Genomic DNA, 19,743 nt, shown 5'->3' on the forward strand with positions numbered 1-19,743 from the left:
GTCTCCTTCTCTGGACATATTCAAGGCCTGCCTGGGTGCAACCCCGTCTAACATGCTCTAGGTGACCCTGCTGAGCAGGGTGGTTGGACTAGAGGATCTCCAGAGGTCCCTTCCAACCTTACTGATTCTATGATTCTATGAAATACAGTTTGCAGAAATTCTGACAACTTATTTCTCAGTATTTTTACAATAGGCTCAGTTCAAAAGAGCAAAATTACTTACCCTCATCCTTCCATTTCTTATTGCTGGTCCATCTTCTGCTAACCTCAACACATACAAATCCATTTTGTACTCCCTTCCTCCTCGAATGCTAAACCCAAAACCTTTGGCTCCCTTCTCCAAATCAACAGTGAAATAATCAAAATCCTGTATAGACAAATAAAGAATGAAACACAATTAATCATATAAATTTGAATAGACTGATTTATATTCAAGAAAATACATCTCTTGAGGTGCACAGCTACCCAGCTCATATATGCAAATACTCCTTCAAAGTATTCTTTTGCACTAACAAGAGGGGTGAGATCAAGAGTGCCTATTTTGGCCATTAAAAAGAGGCTTTAGTAAAAGACAGATGCCTAAGTCCAAATTATCCAGAAAAGACATCATTATGCAGTTGCCTGGTACCTAAAACTCTCTAGCTTGGTTTCAAATTCACCCTCAATACAGTATTTTTGTGGTACCCAGGCATAAGTGTTTATGTCTATGCAGAAGTGCTGATTTGGCAAGTGGAGAAGCAGGCAGTTCCTGTACAAGGATCAGAGCAACCTTGAAATTAGCAGGAGAAATGCCACCTAAATTCCCATAACGCMAGGCGGTCAGCAGGTTGGACTGCATGGAGCTCACACAAGGCAGCAACTCTGCTCATGGCAGCTAAAACAGGTGCCTTAAGGAGGAGGTGAAAGTGGAAGATCTGAGATCGATCCTTTGTGTTTGACCCTTGATCCTGCAGAGACTGAGATTCRTCTCCCCAGTTTTTCTTTGCTAAATCCTAACTGAGAGCACCATCGAGGGGTCTGGGTGGGAGCCTGCTCCGCTGCCTCTGATCCACCTGCAGCCATGAGTGCAAGGGCACTGGCACAAAAGCAAGAACAAGTTAGATTTGTGTAGACCAGTGGTTAGAGACTTAACCTGGCGATTGTGAGAAATATGCAGCTGAGGCATCTCTCGGATGCTAAGAAGCACATCTTACAAGGCACGGGTACAGGGATGAGTATTTTGCTTTTTAGATGCTGGAATGCATAATCTTTTCAGAAGGTCCTCTGGATCCCATTCAGAAATTTGGATATTTTCATTGATATAGTTTATGCATCTGGCTTTGAAAATATGGACATAAATGTGACATCTACATATGGCTTCAGCACATAGTGTCCAGAAATTTAATATTTTTCTGACCTCTGTTTTTATCTTCCTTTATGTAAAGAGATAGGAGGGATTTTTCCAAAGTCTGAATTTTGGGCTAACTCCTGAGACCTTCTGAGTGATCAGTAAGTGCTTGTGGTCAGCAGAGTCTTGTCCACGGTAAGGTAACGATTCATCTAAGATTTATTTTTGGAATTTGTGAGATCATGCCTAGAGTCAAAGAAACTAGTTACACAAGCTAGTTTTTGCTCGTACAGACTAGCACTAGCAGAAAAATGATGTTATCAGTCAGGATTCACTTTTGRTCTTTATTTTTGTATTTTTTTCTGATTAAATGAAATCTTCATTTTCAACAGTGCTGTAGAAATGCATTTTGGCCTAAGTTTACTCACGGTATGATGACTGGATTATGCTCTGGGAAACAAATACTTTGCCTGCTGCGACAAGGGCAGCCTACTCTGGCACTCCTATTTTAACTGTCCAGTACCTTAAAAATAGCATCGATTTAACATTCTGGTCACACAGTTATAAATGTAGTGTTGTTTTATAGATCCCATTGTTCTTCATTAATAGTAATGATTCTGAATTAATTTTCTCTATAGAGAAATAGTAGCTCAGAGTCAAAAAAAAAAAAAAAAAAGGTGTTTTTTTTCCTTAATGTCAGCTGTTTTGATAGCACACACCRTGTCTCCCGGCAAGGCTCACTGCTTTCTGTTGAAGAGTGCTGTAACTATTTGGGTTCGTACCTGGGGCTGTCTGTAATCGGACAGAGGGTACTGCCTGGTGTCGGGCGAATGCTGCCTGTAATCCAGCARGGGCGGCTGCCGGTAGTCGAGAGGGGGCGGCTGCTGGTAATCCACGACTGGAGGGTGCCTGTAGTCCAGCGGTGGCTGCCTGTAGTCCGTTGAAGACTGCCTGTAGTCTGTAAAYGGAGGTTGCCGGATGTCAGGTTTCACATCCTGCCTCGCTTTTACTTCTGACCTATAACTGAGCAAAACGACTGCGTTTCAGAAAGCAGCGAAACATGAAACGTGTGATATTGAAAACGCTTGAGATGCTGAGGAGCGAATTTTCTGACTGCAGAATTGCATAAACCAAATTTTCACAGATAAGCAAAACTTTCTCGGATAAACAGTAGAGGAATCCAAAACCAGTGACCACTTGTGAAACGTGGGCGTAAGCAATCTTCCCTCAGGCCATTCCGTACAATCTCCCAGCCGGTATCAGTGAGATCAGGATAAGGCTCAGAGGGACAGGAGCAGGAAAAGCATCCTGATTCCCACTTAGCTCGATTAACTGGAAGAAGAAACTGCATTAAAAAAAAATAAATAAATACACACTGCAAAATAATCCACTGAGCTTATGAAGTGCTTTTTACAAATGAAGATTTCTACAGAGTAAACAAAAAAAATCAGTGTAGACACACTGTTTTTATCGACACAAATTATTATTACCGTGAATTTCTTACATTTCAGTGAGGATAAATTCTTTGAGCTCGTCATTATCTTCTTAAGAAAAGGCATTCCTTGATATAACATCTGTTAACATAGAGTGTGTATCATACTCCCTACAACACTGTCTGGCTACAAGATCACACTAGCAGTTACACACAGAAGTGTCACGGAGTAAAAGGGGAACAAATTTGGTTAATGAAGAATTAATAAAAATACTATTTTAATTGATAGCTGGTTGAAAGAAGATGATTCTCAACATTTCAAAGCGAATGTGACTTTTTGTAGTACAGAAATTAGCTACTCTGATGGAGAGGAGTGGATTCCTTACCACCGAGTATGGTGCTTCCCTTTCCCCACAAAAATCCTTCCTGCCTCCATGGGAAATCASTGCATAACACCATTTCTTACCGCTTTTAGGTAACATGCCGAATGGGCCTTAAAGGAAATCCCGAATATGTTCAGTAAGGTAGTTCTGTAACAGCAGGAGAATATGTTTTTTTCTTATGTATTTCAGACTCTGCTTTAATAAGGGTCTGGAAGTGCTTTGGACATTAAGTGACCACGTACACATACGTGCACATACAGACAGCAGGAGGCCTCTAGACTGCGAAAGGGATTTGGAAACAAACATATTGGTTCAAATTCATTTACCATCTTGAATGAGCGACACCGTTGTTTTGGTTCCTGTTAATTTACCTCTGAAAAGACATCTCATAATGTTTCTGATATAACTTTTCAAAACTTTGCTGCTTTATTGGTACGGTTACAGCAACATTATGGCAGATCATCCTACACGCTAGCTCTAATGAGCTGGATGTCTCACCAGACAAGAAAAAAACAGAACTATTTCCCTTCAGCTTTGCCGAGAAGCTGAAAATAGCCTCCTGCCACATATACTCTTAAAACCCCTACATGGCATCTATCATCAGACCTGTGTGTATACACACAATCTTATTTACTTCACTTTCTCTACTTATGTAAGAAGAAGACTGGGAACAACCAGGCTTACCGTAGTATCGAACCTTATTAATATGGAAAGTAAAAATACCAGTTATAATTCCTAAAAATTTTAAATATCTTTTTGCATTCTAACTTTGACTGATGCAGAAGCAATGTATGTACAGGTTGTAATCTGATGATTTCACCACAATAAAATGTGGTGAAATGCGATACTATATCAGCTAGCAATAAAGGACCTTTTCCTCGAACAAGAATGATCCTTAGGCAGTTTCCGAATATACCACCACAGCTGTATCCCAGAAAATGATGCTTTTATTTACCTTTGTAGTCATTGTAATTCTTGTTGAATATGTAAATAATGACATTATCAATTTTAGTTTAGGCTTTTCAATAAAACTGTTACATAATTTGTTTTTAGAACTTTAATTAATATGGTTTACAASTCCCCTCTAAAAGTCCCCAATTCACTAGACATTTATTGCTGACTTATAACTGCCCAGAGAGGCTTTTGTGAAAGTTTTGCATTGGATTTTGCCAGAAGCATATCTTTTCCAAGAGGTGATAACTTCTGGAGAAGAATCCAATGAAATAATAAAGAAAAGGAATTTGAAAAGTCGGACTAACTGAGAGAAAATTATTTTGGGCAAGCAAAAAAAYGCTACATATATTAAGCAAGGTGAATTAGAGGGCACAGTGCCTCCATGAACTGAATACAAGAAGCAAAACGCTAAAATTTTATAGCTGGCACCTACTATTTGGGGGTGAGGGTATGTTACTCACTGAAGGTTAGCATAGAGACAGTGTAAGCAGTCTCATTTAACACAACAAAAATTAATCCAAGGACTAAATAGTGCTGACTGGAGAGCACAGCAAGTTAAACACATAAGTTAAAGTCTGTGATAAATGTATATAGCTTTTAATACAGCTGGTCGCAAAATTTTTATGCCCCACTATTTCCTTTCTGCTGCAAACTTTGTAAATGCTTATACACATATTACACGCATCTAAGAAGACAAACTAGAGGAATTAGCTGGAAAATGACACACTGTGGATAAAACCTGTTATAAAAACATCTTCATGGCTCCACATCTCCAGCGGGCAAAAGAAAACGTACTTATAAAAAAGTACGCTACTGCCCGTGAAATTRTCGGCGAGGAATATTTCAGTGCTTAGTCCTTCGGGAAGAGCGCGATGCGGGTGGAGGGCGGAAGAAGGCGTCTCGCGCCCGCAGGCGAGCAGGACGACCGGAGCAGCCCGGCAGGCAGCGTCCCCGCGGCGAAGCCCCTGGGAGCCCCCTCTTACCTGTTCTCGTGGCCCTGGAGCTGCAGGGGCTGCGGCGGGGGCGGCGGGGGCCCGCCGGGGCTGTGCGGCGCCGCCGGGCTCTGCTGCGGCGCCCCGGGGCTGTGCTGCTGCGCCAGCGGGCTCTGCTTCTCGGAGCCCGGCGCCGAGGCCGGGCTGCTCAGCTCTGCGGAGGGGGAAGCTGCAGGTTAGCGGGCCGTCACGCCGGGGCACTAAGCCTTTCGGGCCCCCCTCTCCCTCTGGAAGCTCGTGCCTTGCYGCTATTACTATCTGGGCGGGTAATTAGATTTTAAGACATCCGAACCTAACGGGCTCTGGCATCTGAAATCTCGGTCACTTCTGTAATTCCAGTTGACACCTTCGTTATTTAAAACCCAGTTGGACTGGGCAAATGGCTTCCATGGTTCATGGTTTCTTTGACAGCCTAGAAATACTGATATTCTGGAAACTTTTCATTTTGAGAGAACGAATGATTTTATTGCTCTCACTGATATTATGTGATGACAAACTGAAGCACTGCTGTGCTGCTGTTGGCCCCTGTGCCTCTGAGCTCAGCGGGACTTTCTCCTCTTTTTTAAATCTTGCGGGACTGTGAACAGTAAAACCAATCTTAATAAATACTGTGCATCCAGCTAAACTGGTGCTTTATTTCCCAACTGGTGCCAAATGACCAGCAATTTGCGTAGGAGCATCATAAAAAACCAAAGTCTCTTTTCTAGACAACGTATAAATTGGAGAGATTGACAGACTGGGGAAGGGGATTTGGCCGTGTGACCGAAGGGAGCGACCAGTCTCCTGCAGGCTTCCTCTTGCCCTGGGGAAGACGTATTTGGCCCCAAGCTCACATCAAATATGTTTTTCCTAACGTCCTRGCCAGGTTACGCTGCTCAGCATTTAGCTACTACCACGCGTGCGAGGGAGAGTCTGTCCGCAAGAGGACAAAGTGCCGCCGCGATCGCGCACACCTTCTCCGAACGTTGCATTTTCTGACTGCTGCTCGCAGCTGAATGATTTAGGCCATCGTGGCACAGCGTAAAGTGTCCAGAATGGACATTGCTGCACCTGAGTAATCCCTGGAGAAATAGGTAGGTGCGACCCAGATCTTGGTTCGTTTCATATTTGAATCTAATCTGAATTTTGAATTATTTTATTTTCTAATGTTAAATTTTGTCCGCATGACTGTATTTTTCTAATAGCTATTTAATTATTTATGTTTATAATTATTTTTTAAAAAATTAGATTCTTTAATAAAAATCTTTCAATTTAGGCTAAATTGTCAAAAAATCTTGCATATTTGCACTTAAAATGCTCCTCTTGTAGGCATAAGCTGTGTCTTTACCATGCTTAGGTCTTGAACTACCTATTTTGCCTCTACAAGTCTCTTCTGTATGCCGAACATTCACAGATAGAATTTGGGAATATTGTCCTTCATTCCTACATTACCCTCATAACTATGGATGAACTAGTCAAACCATAAGGTGCTTCTAAAACTGCTTTGCATTTATATGGTATTTTTCACCTGAAAGTACATTACTGAGCTATTAGATTTTTTTTCCTAATTCCATAAACTGGGAAGCTAATATCCAAAGACAAATGAGGTGTCCAGTGTTACACAGTGTAACGACAGGGCAACCAGGTCTTGGATACAAGTTGTTTCTCATCACCAGCACCCAAAGTTCAAAACAGTCCAAACTGGACGTGTAAATCTTCTCCTCACTTTGGAGAATGCCTAGGAGCATCTCCTGCATGGGGCAGAATTGTTCTACTTCCATATGTTTGTATATTTTTTGTTCACTGAATTCATTTAATAAGGTAGGTAAGTTCTCTTATTTGCAGTTCATGGCCAGTGTCAGACTATTTCCTTATCCAGTTGCTGGATTCAGTAGCAGGAAGTAGAGGTCATCTAACTTGAGCATGGATCATTAATTACTCTGCTTGCTCTACGTGGCATTTCTAGCACTATTAGTATTTGTTGTTGAGCTGTAAAGCTACAGCCCCATTAACACAGTACTATTCATACACTGGCACAGCAGCTCTCCAAACTAGAAAAAAACCTCTGAAACTGAGCCCAAAACTCCCAACTGCATAACAAGTCTCTTGCCTTATCCTCACTTTACAAATGAAATATTTTATAGTTCAGTCCTTTCCTGCCTTGTGCACTTATAGTGAAAAGTGTGGAGGAAATGACCAAACCTGAACTCTTCCCTAGCATCGCCCTGCTGTCACAGGTAGCGCAACGTGCCTGGTGATGGCACTGGYGTCCCTCGTGAGTCACTTTGGGTAAGAGTTTGGTTTATAGTGGGATAAAAGGCAGTGAATGATAAAAGGCACCTCTCATTGGGTGCTTTTCCATGTAGAAGACAATTCTTCCAAAAGACAGTAAAATTAAYTCTCCAGTACTCTGCTCTCTCTCACATTTCTCTGGGGTCTCTTTAAATACCAKTTCATACCTAAAAATAGTTTCAAGAATTTTGATTTTATTCTAGCTAGATCTAAGGCTGTAATTTCCATGCACTGTATGTTACAGCTGAGTATGTGGAACAAAAGATGTTCTTTCAAGCGGTGACATAACTCAAGCTAATTGGGGGCTACTTAAAATTTTCTTCCTGTTTTTAAGGGCCATTGACTTACCCTCTTGAGGAATGATGCGAAGTGTTACACTGAGACCTGCATCTTTAATTAGTTTCACAATATCTGCATGAGGCATGTTAATAATAGACTGGCCATTCACAGCTAAGATCCGGTCTCCGACTTTAAGTTTTGCACAGCGATCAGCAGGACTTCCATCAATTATCCGCCCTATTTTATGGGGTACAGCTAGACAAGGAAGAAGAATCACAGTTAACATATGCTGCAGTAAGTGGTGATGATGTTCACAAACAAAAGAAAATAGCCTCATTTGGAAGAAAGCTCCAAGAGAATTAAAAAAATAGTTTGTGCATAAAGCAGTTGTTCTTACACAATATCATCTGCATTAACCCAGTATTGGTTTCATTAAAGATTCAGCACCTGAATGTGCATATATACATGGCATATACATGTGAAGCCCAAACTCCATCCACAATTTGGCTGGCTTACAAGCCTGTCACGTAACAGGRCAGTAAGTAGATTGGGAGAAGAATAGGGCATTGCAACAGTGAAAGGGATAGACGTGTACAATAAGCAGCAGTCACAAGTCGCCTCCCACCTCCCGGTTTACAGAGCTCCTTTATCTGTACATTGCAGTAGAAGCACTGCAGGCATGATTTACTTCATATACAAATAGATTTTATTGATGAAAATACCCAAGGTGCACTAAATTGCTCTTCTCCTCCTTTCAGATATGTTAGTTGATAAATACAAATCAGACCGGAGACTTACTGAGATGTGTAGCTTTCTACTTAGGTATGTGCCAGCATGAAATTACAGGCAATTACGAGCAGCATAGAGAGAAGTCATGTATGACAAATAGTTACCTGCACACATACTTCTCAGAACATTACAAATCAACTTTGCTTCTCCTTTTGCTCTACTCTGTGGTTGTCCATCTTCCTGCACGCTCTACACAGTCTGCTGTTCTTTCATTCTGTCTTTTCCCTCATTTCCCAGTGAGTTTTCTAAATATTACTTGCAATCTTTCTCCCATTTGTTACCTACTCTCTTCTATTTTTCCCTAAATGAATTTACTACAGCTGACTCATCCCTTCATCCAGACTCAAGGAGCATGCTATTTTTTCTTTATTACTTAAAAATATGCTTATTGTAATTAAATGTATCTATGTATTCTAGTAATATCATAAAGGTGTGTGAGCATCCCCTACCAATTCCGTGCTTAAGTCTTGGCAAACTTAGTACAATGCTGTTAGGCCTCACTAACCTCATCCAACTGGTGTTTTTAAAAACAGTTGTTTCATTTTTTCTTTAATATATTAAAAATTCTAACTGCTAAAGAGAACTGGAGAAGGCAAAAGAAAAGATAAACAGTTTTGGGGAAATAGCTAGGCAATCAATGATAATATAAAACAAATCGCTAACAGAAGGTGTATTCAGAATACACTATCGCTGCAAAACGAATTTCTCAGCCCTGTGATAAACATTCCCCGAAGGTGGTGGTGAAAAACACACACTGCACATCTTAGACAAAGTCACATCACACACACCTCAGAATGACTTCTGCTTGTAGTATGGATGAAAGTGTTGTTCCCAGTGTTAAAAATTAATTTTCTGAGACCTAAAAATATAAGTGAGTAGTCTGAAGTCATAATCAAACTTCATGCTTATACTGTTAAAGTTCAGGCAAGAATACAGATTAAGTTATGGCTTTAGTAATACTGACACAATGAGCGTACTTCAGAAATATCTTGCTGCTCAGGAAATAAGCACCCACTTTATATCACAGTGTCTAAATCCTTTCTGTACAGTAAAATAAATGAAATATGAATAGCCACATTTTGCACAAAATTTACTAAAACCAAAGCTGGAGATGGAAGGGCCATGAAAGTCTGAATCACCTCCAGATCCAGAGAAAAGGGAAGGAGGGAGAAGGAGGAAGAGGAACTTTTTCTCCTCTTTTTCCTCCTTTGAAGCCTCAAGGCCTTTGCATCCCTGAAGGAGGTTCCTGCTCTGGTAATACACTACATTATAGCATAATTTCATGGGCAAACCCAGTGACTTACTAATGAAAGTCACAGCAATTCAGCAGAGGTCGGGTGCTAAATTTCTAGGTGTTATAAGGGTGAGTTCACCCTAGCAACATCCCAAGGAGCTCCTGGTGTCTGTCTACTCTCCCTGGCGGAAATCTGCCCCTGGGTTGCCTCTTAAGCCATGAAGTCCCACCTGAGCTTGTTGGCTGAAGGGGAGGTTTGTGGGACTTACTTTCAGGCATGAGTCAACTGCAGTGGGATGCAGGGATGTGGCAGGGCTGCAGCTTATGTGATGTGCAGGTTGTTCATGGAAATAGGATTGCTGGTATTTTTGAAAACTTTTAACTTTTGAGAGCCTTTGGAGGTGAAATATTTAATGGGAAGGGATAAGTAGTTCTCACATGGGATTAATTAGGTAAAAGCTAAGGAACAAAAGGTAGAAATGAACTGTGAATTTTTGTAATCGAAAAATTTTATTGTTCAGAACGGTCACATCTAAAACTGGTGTGGAAGAGCTGTGAAATTGGCAGTGCTGAGTAGGCTGAGTGAAGAGGCAGACAAAAATCTCATGTAAAATAATGCAAAATGACACACATGGGGAAAAAATAACCCCAGCTAAGCTGAAGCAGAGATGGGCCCTAAATTAATGGTTATAGCTCAGGAAAGGGAACTTATAAAAAATGTAGCTAGTTCTCTAAAAACTAACCAAAGTAAAATGGTAAATGGAATTTTMAGAGTTTGGAAAAGAGCAGCAACAACTATTGTTAGCCTATTACTGTGCACCTGCAATCTGAATATTGCTGGTAGTTCCAGCATCCCTGTCTCAAAAAGCACAGTGTTGAATTAGTGAAGTTTCACAGAAGAGCAGCCTGATAATCAAAAGCAGAAAAATCACTTCTGTAGAAAAGCATGCTACATGAACTAGGTATCTGCAGCTGGGAAAAAGACAATGGAAAAACACAGTGATAAAATCACAAGTGCAATGAAGAAGATAAGCGGGACACAMCTGTTCACCACCTCTGAAAGGGAGGAACCAATGGCATTACTACACAGCAAAGTAATATTTTTTTCCATGCAAAGCACAATGGCAATTACTACACAGAAGAATGGATTCAAGAAGGGATTAGACATGTTCCCAGTAGCTAGGTCCACTGCTGATTAAATCAGACACTTCTGATCGCTGCAAGCTGAGGACATGCCTGGGGAAGGCYGGGGTGGCTGCAGAGCCTTGGCTGCCAGCTCCGCGGTCTCACCCAACACCACCTCTGCTTCTCAGGATGATGCTTTCCATGTCTGGCATTTCATTAGGGCTTTGCTAACACGGCATTTTTCTCTTAGCTCCTGTCTTCAATGTTTTATTTTTATCTAAGCAGAGCAATTGTTAACCTAACCTTTTAGAAGTCAGATCACCCGATGGGTGGTAACTGATTTTACCTGCCCTTAAAGAACTTCACTAAGCTATTCACATCTCTTCCAAGATTCATCACGAGTTGCTATCCAGACATATGTATATTTCTTAGTTGTCTCAGATTACTCAATGGATGAAACTATACAGCAAAAATATTATGGTAAACCATGTTTTCTATAGATTTTTGAACTGCTGAAAATAAAGGAAATTACTGAGACAGTTTATATGTACATAAAATGTACAGTCCATCAAGGTATGAATAAAGGTTATATTTTTCTAATATTGTAAGTCATCCAAAGTGTGATACTGATGGGGGGATATATAGGGATATTCAAAATTAAAAAAAGAAGAATGCTCTCAGGGTAGAAGTTGTAATCCTAAATCCAAAAATCCTAGTGGAGAGTAACAGCGTCGCAGAAGTAGTTCCTAACAACTGATCTCACGAAGGAATTTAATTTTTCTACCATGAGTTTATAAAAAAAAAATGAGTGACTTCAGGGACATTTGAATCCTGAGAGCACCAAAGCTTCTAGGATTTTTGGTGCCGTCAGCCTCTCACCCTGAACCTCCCTCAGCTATTTAAAGCATTTGTGTCAGGAGCACAAATTGACCCAGCGTCTGCAGCTCGCAGCTGCTGCTTTCCCAGGAGGCAGCTAAGGATGCAAGGATCTGCTCCAAGCTCACTTCAGAACAGTCAAAAGACAAGTTAAATTCCAAAATTAAGAGGCAAAAGGTTTTAAAAGAAATTAATGTATTTAGAAAGTTAGAAAGTGGATACGGACTGCTTTGAATAACATACTGATAACTACAAATTCGTGTGTGTGTGTGTGTGTGTGTGTGTGTGTGTGTGTGTGTGTGTGTATGTATTTGATAAAATCATTCACTTTTCCTCCAAATTAACATCTCTTCCATGCCTTCATGCTATAGAAAAGACAGAGTAAATTCTATGACCGTTTGTACCTGAGGGTCCATACACTTGGGTTAGCTGTATGCAAAGCAGAGTAGTTGCTGAATATAAATACTGCTTCTAACTCTTAGAAGCAGTAACTTAACTCTCATTTCTTTTGCTTTTTTGGAAATAAAAATGATTTCTTCTGACTTAGGAGACTGAATGCTAGAAATAGCTGATTCTATCAAGATGTTACAAAAAGATAACATTTTTCTGTTTTACATGCAGCATTTTCTTTATATCTATTCAGCATTTTTGGTCATAAATGTTGAGAACATATTTTGTAAAAACTACTTTTCCATTTTTTTCTCTATATAGTAGCTAAATGTCAGAAATGATCAGTTAAAGGGGAAAACCCATCAAACTTACTCTAACTGTTAAGCCCTCTGGCAGAAAAATTCTTGTAATTTTTTTTTCAGTGTTAAAGATATAGATGGTAAACCAAGTAAATGAACTTTCCTGAGCCAGCTGTCCTTTTCAATATTATACAGCTGACCACATGAATATTTATTATGTCCTCAATTCTCAAAAGGTGCAAGAGTTTTCATTCAACCAGCAGGCTCCAGCATATTAGGTTTTAATTGGGAGAATATATTAAATGTAAACATCTGTAATTTAATTGCTACTGAATAATCTGAAATTCAGGAAGCTTGAATATGGTATAGTTTCTGTCAGGGGCAATTTTAAAATCAAGGCAAAATGTTTCAATGAAATTTATGGGCTGGTTTATGTGGCCTATGAGGTATGGACTCATTAGGAAAAAAATGTAGCCTTGCTACATCCTTGTAGATGACAATAATCACTTCTGGTAATATGATTAATGAACTTATGAATTGAAACATCCTGTTGTGGRGAGTATTCACTTATATAGCATCATTTTGTCACAGGTGTAGATGGAAATCAGATGGAAACAAGTGCACGTAACTTAGGAATCTAAAGAAGAAATGGGCAGCCAAAACTCAGAGCAAGTCAAGTACCAATTTCATCAAATGGAGTCCTGGCCCTGCAGAAATATTAGCAAAACCCTGATCACCTTCCCAGGTTGGTGGTGAGAAAATTCCTACAGAGTTTGATCTTTCAAAACACATGAGCAGCTCCACCAGGTACAAGTGACTTTGAAGACACTGGACAGCTGGAGTCAGCTAGAGAGGGGACTAATTTGGTTAGGATCCTCTATGATTTAATTTCCAAAAATATCAAATACTCAGGTCAATAATTCTCACCTGCAAACTTAAGCAATACATTTTCAGTGATATAAATAATCTCTTTTATCTCTTAAGGTTATTTCATTGTTATTAGTTGCATATTTTGATTTAAAAAACAACTAATAATTTATTTTTGCTTCAAATTATATAGTCTGGTAAACAGCCTTAGAAAATGTGGGTTGTTTATAGACGAAGAGGCAGAAGAACAACCCAAATGTTAAAATCAAAGCCAAGTAAAAGCAGAAATAAGAAACCAGATCCTTTGCCCATAAGTCACAAACAAGTTCCACAGGAGAATCTCATTGCAGGTGGTTTTTCACTACTCTCTTCAAAAGATCTCCAAGCTGGGCTAGATGGACATCCTAAATTTCAAATGTCTGCTTTCTTTAGGATTTGCAGATTTGCCATCCTTCCCCCCAAGCACCTCCTTACCCAGTAGGAGGCACAGGTGAAATTGCAGCGCAAAGAACCGTCTCGGATCATACTTTAAGGTTTACCACTGATCAATAAGCTRTTCTTCATCTCTAAACTGCAAGGAGTTCAACTCTGGGGCTGAATGTAACTTATTTTAGAATGTGGTTTTCTGCAGCCATCAGATGCTTATCTTGGATCTGTGGTTTTTAGTTAAGCCTGCATGTTTTGAGAAACCTCTCTCATTAGGCACCTTCTATCATGCTTTTAAAACTCAGCAATCTTTGGCATATGCAACAYATCGGAAATTAAATCCACAATTCCTCTTTTACTAAACCGGAGAGAGGTTATAACAAATATGCACAGCCTTTTGCTTCCCCTTTTTTTCAAATTAYTTCTGTATTTTCAAATTATTTACATTTTCTAATTGTGCTAATTGCCAGTACCTGCTACAGTAAAACTCACAGAAATACTGCCAACTTTCCAGTTTCAGTGGAAGTTGCCAGTTAGCAAGATCTGTTTACAACACATGATTTCTTCTACTTTCTTCTTCTACGCCCTTTTTTTCCTAAAGAAATTAAGATGTTAGAAATCTACAGAGGATCACAGGTTCTCTTCTGAAGAACCTGCATGCCAAATACACACAAAGGAAAAACAAGAGGGAGATATGAAGTAGGTAGGGAAAACGTATTCCATAACACACTTGGACAAGTTCACAGCGGAATTTCCTTTTGGCCATTTCCAGCTGACTGCAAGTGCTTTTCCACGGGATGCAGATTGGGAACTTAACTTGACATCTTAAAAAAACCCATAAGAACARACTCTTACCACAAAGGAGGTATGCTACTGAGTATTATCCAAAAGGTAATGATGTACTTGGTAGCTTAACTAATGCATTTTTGCTTTTGGTAGCTCTAATGTGACACTCCATACCATCATGTCACACAGTGCCACCAYGGACAGCTGCATTTCCATAGCCTGCGCATTTTTCTTGTGGCAAGACATCAAGGAGTCAGAGGAGATGTCTTGTGAACAACCCTTCCTTGCAGAGCCACATGCACTGTGCCTTTTTACTTGGAGAAGCATGAATGTTTTCCTCAAGACTGGACTTAAGGCATAGGTTGTAGTTTGTTCAGTGTAGCCACTGAACTCCCCTTCTGGGGAACGATGTGGTTGCCAGAGAAGGCCTCCAGAGACCCCCTAGGTTAGGCAGTCTGGCTCTTTCACCCCAAACCAAAATGTATAAGATAGTATTTGTAATTTCTAAGCATTCAYCTGGGTGAGTGTCACTGAGTACTTTGAAGAAATACCACAGGAGTTGTCAAAGTTTTGATAAATTGTGTGTAGCCTGCATAGCAATAGAAAGTGTGAAGAAAGGTCAAATTTAGGTGGCCTGTCTAGTGAAGGAATGAGAGCCAAGGCACCTTTTTATGTTGGGATGGGGTCTGGCAGGAAGTATAATAAACTGTGTTCRGGGCAGTGGAAGTTAATCCTTTCATTAGGAACAGGTCAGAAGCCTGGCCAGATGAATTTTCTTTTTTTAATCTCTTACCRCTGTAAGAGCCTCTGGGCTCTGCACTAGGCAAAATGATTTGCTCCTTGATGTGACTCAAACACAGTTCTTTATTTATACATTTTATCTTCTTTTACTGATATATTTTTGAAGCATGGCTGACCTTATCTGTGCCCCAGCTTTGCCCTGTGAAATCTTTTCATTCAGTCCTTGTCTCTCTTTTTTCCACTTCTGATCTGCCCCATATCAGAACTGTAGTTTGGTACAAGATAATCCTGTGTGCTGAGTTAAAGAATATTCCAAGTAATGMTTTGATATAGGAGAGAGAAAATTTCTGTCATTGTAGAATATAGGAAAAGAAATATGCCATAAGTATTGGATGTTTAAGCAAGTACCAGCAAGTCAAAATTATGTCCAGATCTAAAGGCTGGCTCCAAGCTACTTAACAGCGATTTATTAAAATGACAGCTACAATGCTACCTATCACAAAATGTGAAAAAAGAATCTGTTCCCTAATTRTGGCCGTAATCTGCCCTTATTCTGTGCAGGCAATCAAGGGTGAAAAAAATGCCCTCAGAGTATGTTGAAAATTTCTGCAAAGCAAAGGCCAGTCTGTAAATGAACAGTGACAAGGTAACCCTTGTGAAGCTTGTCAAGAGGAAACACGGCCAAGAGTGTAAGCCTACCGGAATAAGAATGACATCCTGAATTCTGGGAGCTCCTGACTCTTTTGTGGTGCTTTTGCAGGACAGATGGAACGTGAAGCATTCCTAATTGGCTATGTGGGAGCAGTGCAGTGGGAATGAGCCCACACCTCATCAGAGAGGGTGGGAAAAGGGTAACAGACTTAATTGGAGTGCTGCGGGCTACTCTTACTTAGTGGGATGGACCAGTGGCTTCAGAGCCAGAGCTAGTTACTGCTTACCTGGCAAACTCCCATGGAGCAAGCTTTTGTGCCCCCCTGGGAGCCCTGAGCCAAGTCCAAAGCAGGAAACCTGAGAACCTGCGGTTCTGAGGCCAGCACAACGGTGCTGGAATAACCACGTCAGTGCCAACCATCTCAATAGTGCTTGTACCAACGCAGCACACAAGGGCCTAGGGGCACAAGGTTCATGTTCCTACACCAAACAAGAGCTACTGTAATTCGCTGATTGGAAAACATGGCTTAYATGTGTGATCTCAAGAATGAGGAAAAGATTTCCAGGGCACAATTAATTGCCTTCTTAACKAAAAGCAAAGATCATACTTACACTTCCAAGTCCTCAAGTCTCTCACTTTGACACAACAGTAAAGAAGGGAAAGCAGTTAACAGAGCAAACTTTCTTAAATCCAAGGAATCCTTCACTTTGCCCTGAAGGACAGCAGTGCCCAGTGAGATCATTTCTCTGTCTAAACTTTTCCTAGCAGTTTCTGGCATTGCAAGCTACCTTTTTCCAACCCTTTTCACCTATTTTGATTCTTTTGTAKTTGCCTTGCAATTTGTACATTAAAATTTAACTACATACATCTTAGTTATGTCTGCAAATCATGATTCAGTGTGAAGCAGAGATTATTGAGCTAATAACAAATGGACTAGCTCTGAAACCAGAAGCACTAGAATCACAGTACAACATTTCATGTTAACATACTACTGGTATAAGAAGCAAGTGCCTACTAAGGCATTTGACATGGTGCTATGCAAATCCATATTTAAATATTGATCTAAACCATGTTTTGGACATTATCTTCTGTGTCCAGTTGATACTTTTTCCTGTTGTTAGTACGCTTTCTACTCCTGTTTATGCATTTTAATCAAAGAATCATAGGGAAATGCTTTTTTTCTCTCAGTGCTCTTTGGAAAATCTAAAATTCAATACAGTTATTATTTTAATAAATTCACTTGTTACTTCCTCAGCAGACTGTCATTTTCATTTACTGTTGGAGATGTTCGGCAGAGGCTCAACAGTGGTTATCTATGTACTTGCTTAAGGGTGGGGAGGGAATGATGTCACCAATACAGGAATAGGTTGGAGAGTAGGAGGTAAAGTAGGATCTTGAACCTGGCCACATAATTTTTGTTTTCTTGGTGTTTTCTCTTTTTATCCATCTCCCCTTTCCTTCTCCCCCAATCCAAAATCCTATCTGTGAAATAATTTTCTTGAAAAATTCATGACCAGCTTAACTGATGAATATGTATGTATCTCAGTGCCCTCTGTGGGATATTTTTTTCTATCTGATCTTCTGCAAAGAACTTCAAGTTGGCTATTATATTCAATAAAGTGAAAACTCAGAGTCCCAAGTGCCTAATTATCCATGGTTTTGTTACAATATTTTTTTCTGGCAATCATATGGTATTTTAAAATTCAGCTGAGGTAATATGAAAAGGAACACTTCTAATAACTGCATGTTCATGAAATATTGTGAAGCTGTTTTCTGAGATCGTTTGTTATTGTGAGATATAGCTTTTCCCATACTCTCCTAATCATTTTTCTCTTATGAATTTAGAACTATGAAGTCTGGCCCTAAAAGCTGAAATTGTTTTTCTGTTTCCTCAAGAACCAGTTTGGGGCAAAATAACAGTTTCTTGTAAATACCTTTTGAATGCAGGGAAAAAGACTGCATTAGGCTGTAATTAGGCTTGCAAAATGTCAAATTTTCTTCCTTGTCTTGATTTTTCAGAAGCAGCTAGTGTTCACAGTTTCAGACGGATTTGGTGGGAGGTGTGGATATCTCTCAGAACAAAGCCTTTAACGTTTCCCCTTCCAAGGGGCTCAGTTCATTTGGGTAAACGTAGGTGTCTAGTGCCATTTAAATTACCAAGTGTGCCCTTGTGCCTGTATCTGCCTGCTACAAAGGGTGYGCATCTCCTGCAGGTCCTCTTTCATATTTGTCAGACCTCCCTTTAGATGTCTCACATATGTAAGACATCTCAGATAGCACTAATTGCCTGTATAAAGCAACAGAGCTGAGCCCCAGCTAACATTAGTTTTCCAGACAAGTGTGCGGTAATCCTTAAGGTCTATTTTTGCCACCTCCCTATATTCAGTAGTAATTTAGAACTGAATACACCCTCAGCAAGTTTGCAGATGATACAAAGCTAGGAGGAATGGTTGATACACCAGAGAGCTGTGCTACCATTCAGAGGGACCTTGGCAAGCTGGATAGATGAGCAGAGAGCAATCTCATGGAGTCCAGCAAAAGAAAGTACAGAGCCTGCACCTGGGGAGGAATAACCCTATGTACCAGTACTGACTGGGGGCTGACCTGCTGGAAAACTGTGGAGAAGAGCCTCAGGGTCTTGATGGACAAGTTGAACATGAGCTACCAATAAATCCTTGTGGGAAAAAAGGCCAAAGGTATCTGGGGCAGCATTAGGCAGAGCATTGCCAGCAGGTCGAGGGCAGTGATCCTTCCCCTCTACTCAGCCCTGGTGAGGTCTTGTTTGGAGTGCTGAGTCCAGTCCTGGGCTCCCCAGTACCAGAGAGACATGGAGCTACTGGAGATGGTCCTGGGTAATTCAAGCTAGCTCGTCCTGCTTGAGCAGGGGTTTGGACCAGGTGGTCTCCAATCTCTTCTACCTCCAACTATTCTGTGATTCTGTAAACTTGCATACTATCTATAGTTCAGTCAGTTAAAAAATCAGCATCCCTGAACCTCTTTCCCACTGACTTTCTAGTTGTTGCCTCAGTGTCCTAAGTGGACAGTTCTAATCACCAGGTATGCTTTGATCTCAGCTTTTATGTCAAGTTTCTGAATTTTGTCTTAATAAAAAAGTATAATTCAATAGAGGTGGTATGAATCATTTGTTCACACAACTCTAGCAGTTACCTGCAGTGTCTCTTTGGGATACAGAAGCAGAGAAAATCTACTTTGTGGATGAATGTTACTGTAGTCTGACAGTGAAATGAGTGTTTAAAACACAGTGCCTCAGAGGCCAGAATAACCTTTGTTTTTGTCCAAGACACAACAGAAAACCAATGCCCCTGGAAGGGACTTGGGAAGTCCCTTCAGATTTAATCTGTGTGGTCATGCAGGGATTAACAAGCAGGTGTCAGATTTTAGTTTATTTTCTTTCACTTGGAGTAAAATGAGAAAAATAAAAGCTGAAAAATGTGATCTACTTACTTATTGTGGACCCAGATTCCGGCCTGTTCAAAGAGCTGATGATAACAAAGCCAAAACCTTCATTCTCCTTGCGGTGGATCACAACATCACTGGTTTGTAAGCTGTGAGAAGTAAAGCCCTCCGGGGGTGTAGCATTGCTACTAGAGACAGCATGATTACTGTTAGCGTAAGTAGCATAGTCACTTCTTGGAGAACTGTGGTGTGTAGATACTGAGCCTGGGCTTCTGCCATTCTCTGGGCACGGTTCTCCTGAAATATAAATCATACCAGTATTACATTCCGCTCAGTGGCTCTGTGATTTACAGTACATTTGCTAATGCAACACGAATACAGTTGACTGTTTATAGCCCAGACTACTGTAAATATTAAACTAGGAACCACAACAGATGCAGAGAGACAGGAATCTACATGATTATGCAAAGCATTCAAGGGCAATCAAATAAAACAAGCATGAAT

General features: G+C 40.4%; 1 protein-coding gene across 3 annotated transcripts in view; it reads right to left on the minus strand.

Annotated features, from left to right (window-relative positions):
• The window catches only part of MAGI2 (membrane associated guanylate kinase, WW and PDZ domain containing 2), a 575,799-nt gene that overhangs the window by 42,886 nt on the left and 513,170 nt on the right, over positions 1 to 19,743 (minus strand). For all 3 annotated transcript variants that reach the window (XM_085298788.1, XM_085298783.1, XM_085298773.1), the window contains 5 exons: positions 19,288 to 19,536; positions 7,707 to 7,892; positions 5,079 to 5,241; positions 2,109 to 2,349; positions 223 to 366 (listed from right to left, as the gene is read on the minus strand). In XM_085298788.1, the coding sequence (XP_085154914.1) occupies positions 223 to 366; positions 2,109 to 2,349; positions 5,079 to 5,241; positions 7,707 to 7,892; positions 19,288 to 19,536 (983 nt within the window). The remainder of the gene's footprint in view (positions 1 to 222; positions 367 to 2,108; positions 2,350 to 5,078; positions 5,242 to 7,706; positions 7,893 to 19,287; positions 19,537 to 19,743) is intronic.

This window comes from Rhea americana, unplaced genomic scaffold (genome assembly GCF_003343005.1).
Source record: "Rhea americana isolate MKP2758 unplaced genomic scaffold, rheAme1 scaffold_1, whole genome shotgun sequence".
NCBI lineage: Eukaryota > Metazoa > Chordata > Aves > Rheiformes > Rheidae > Rhea > Rhea americana.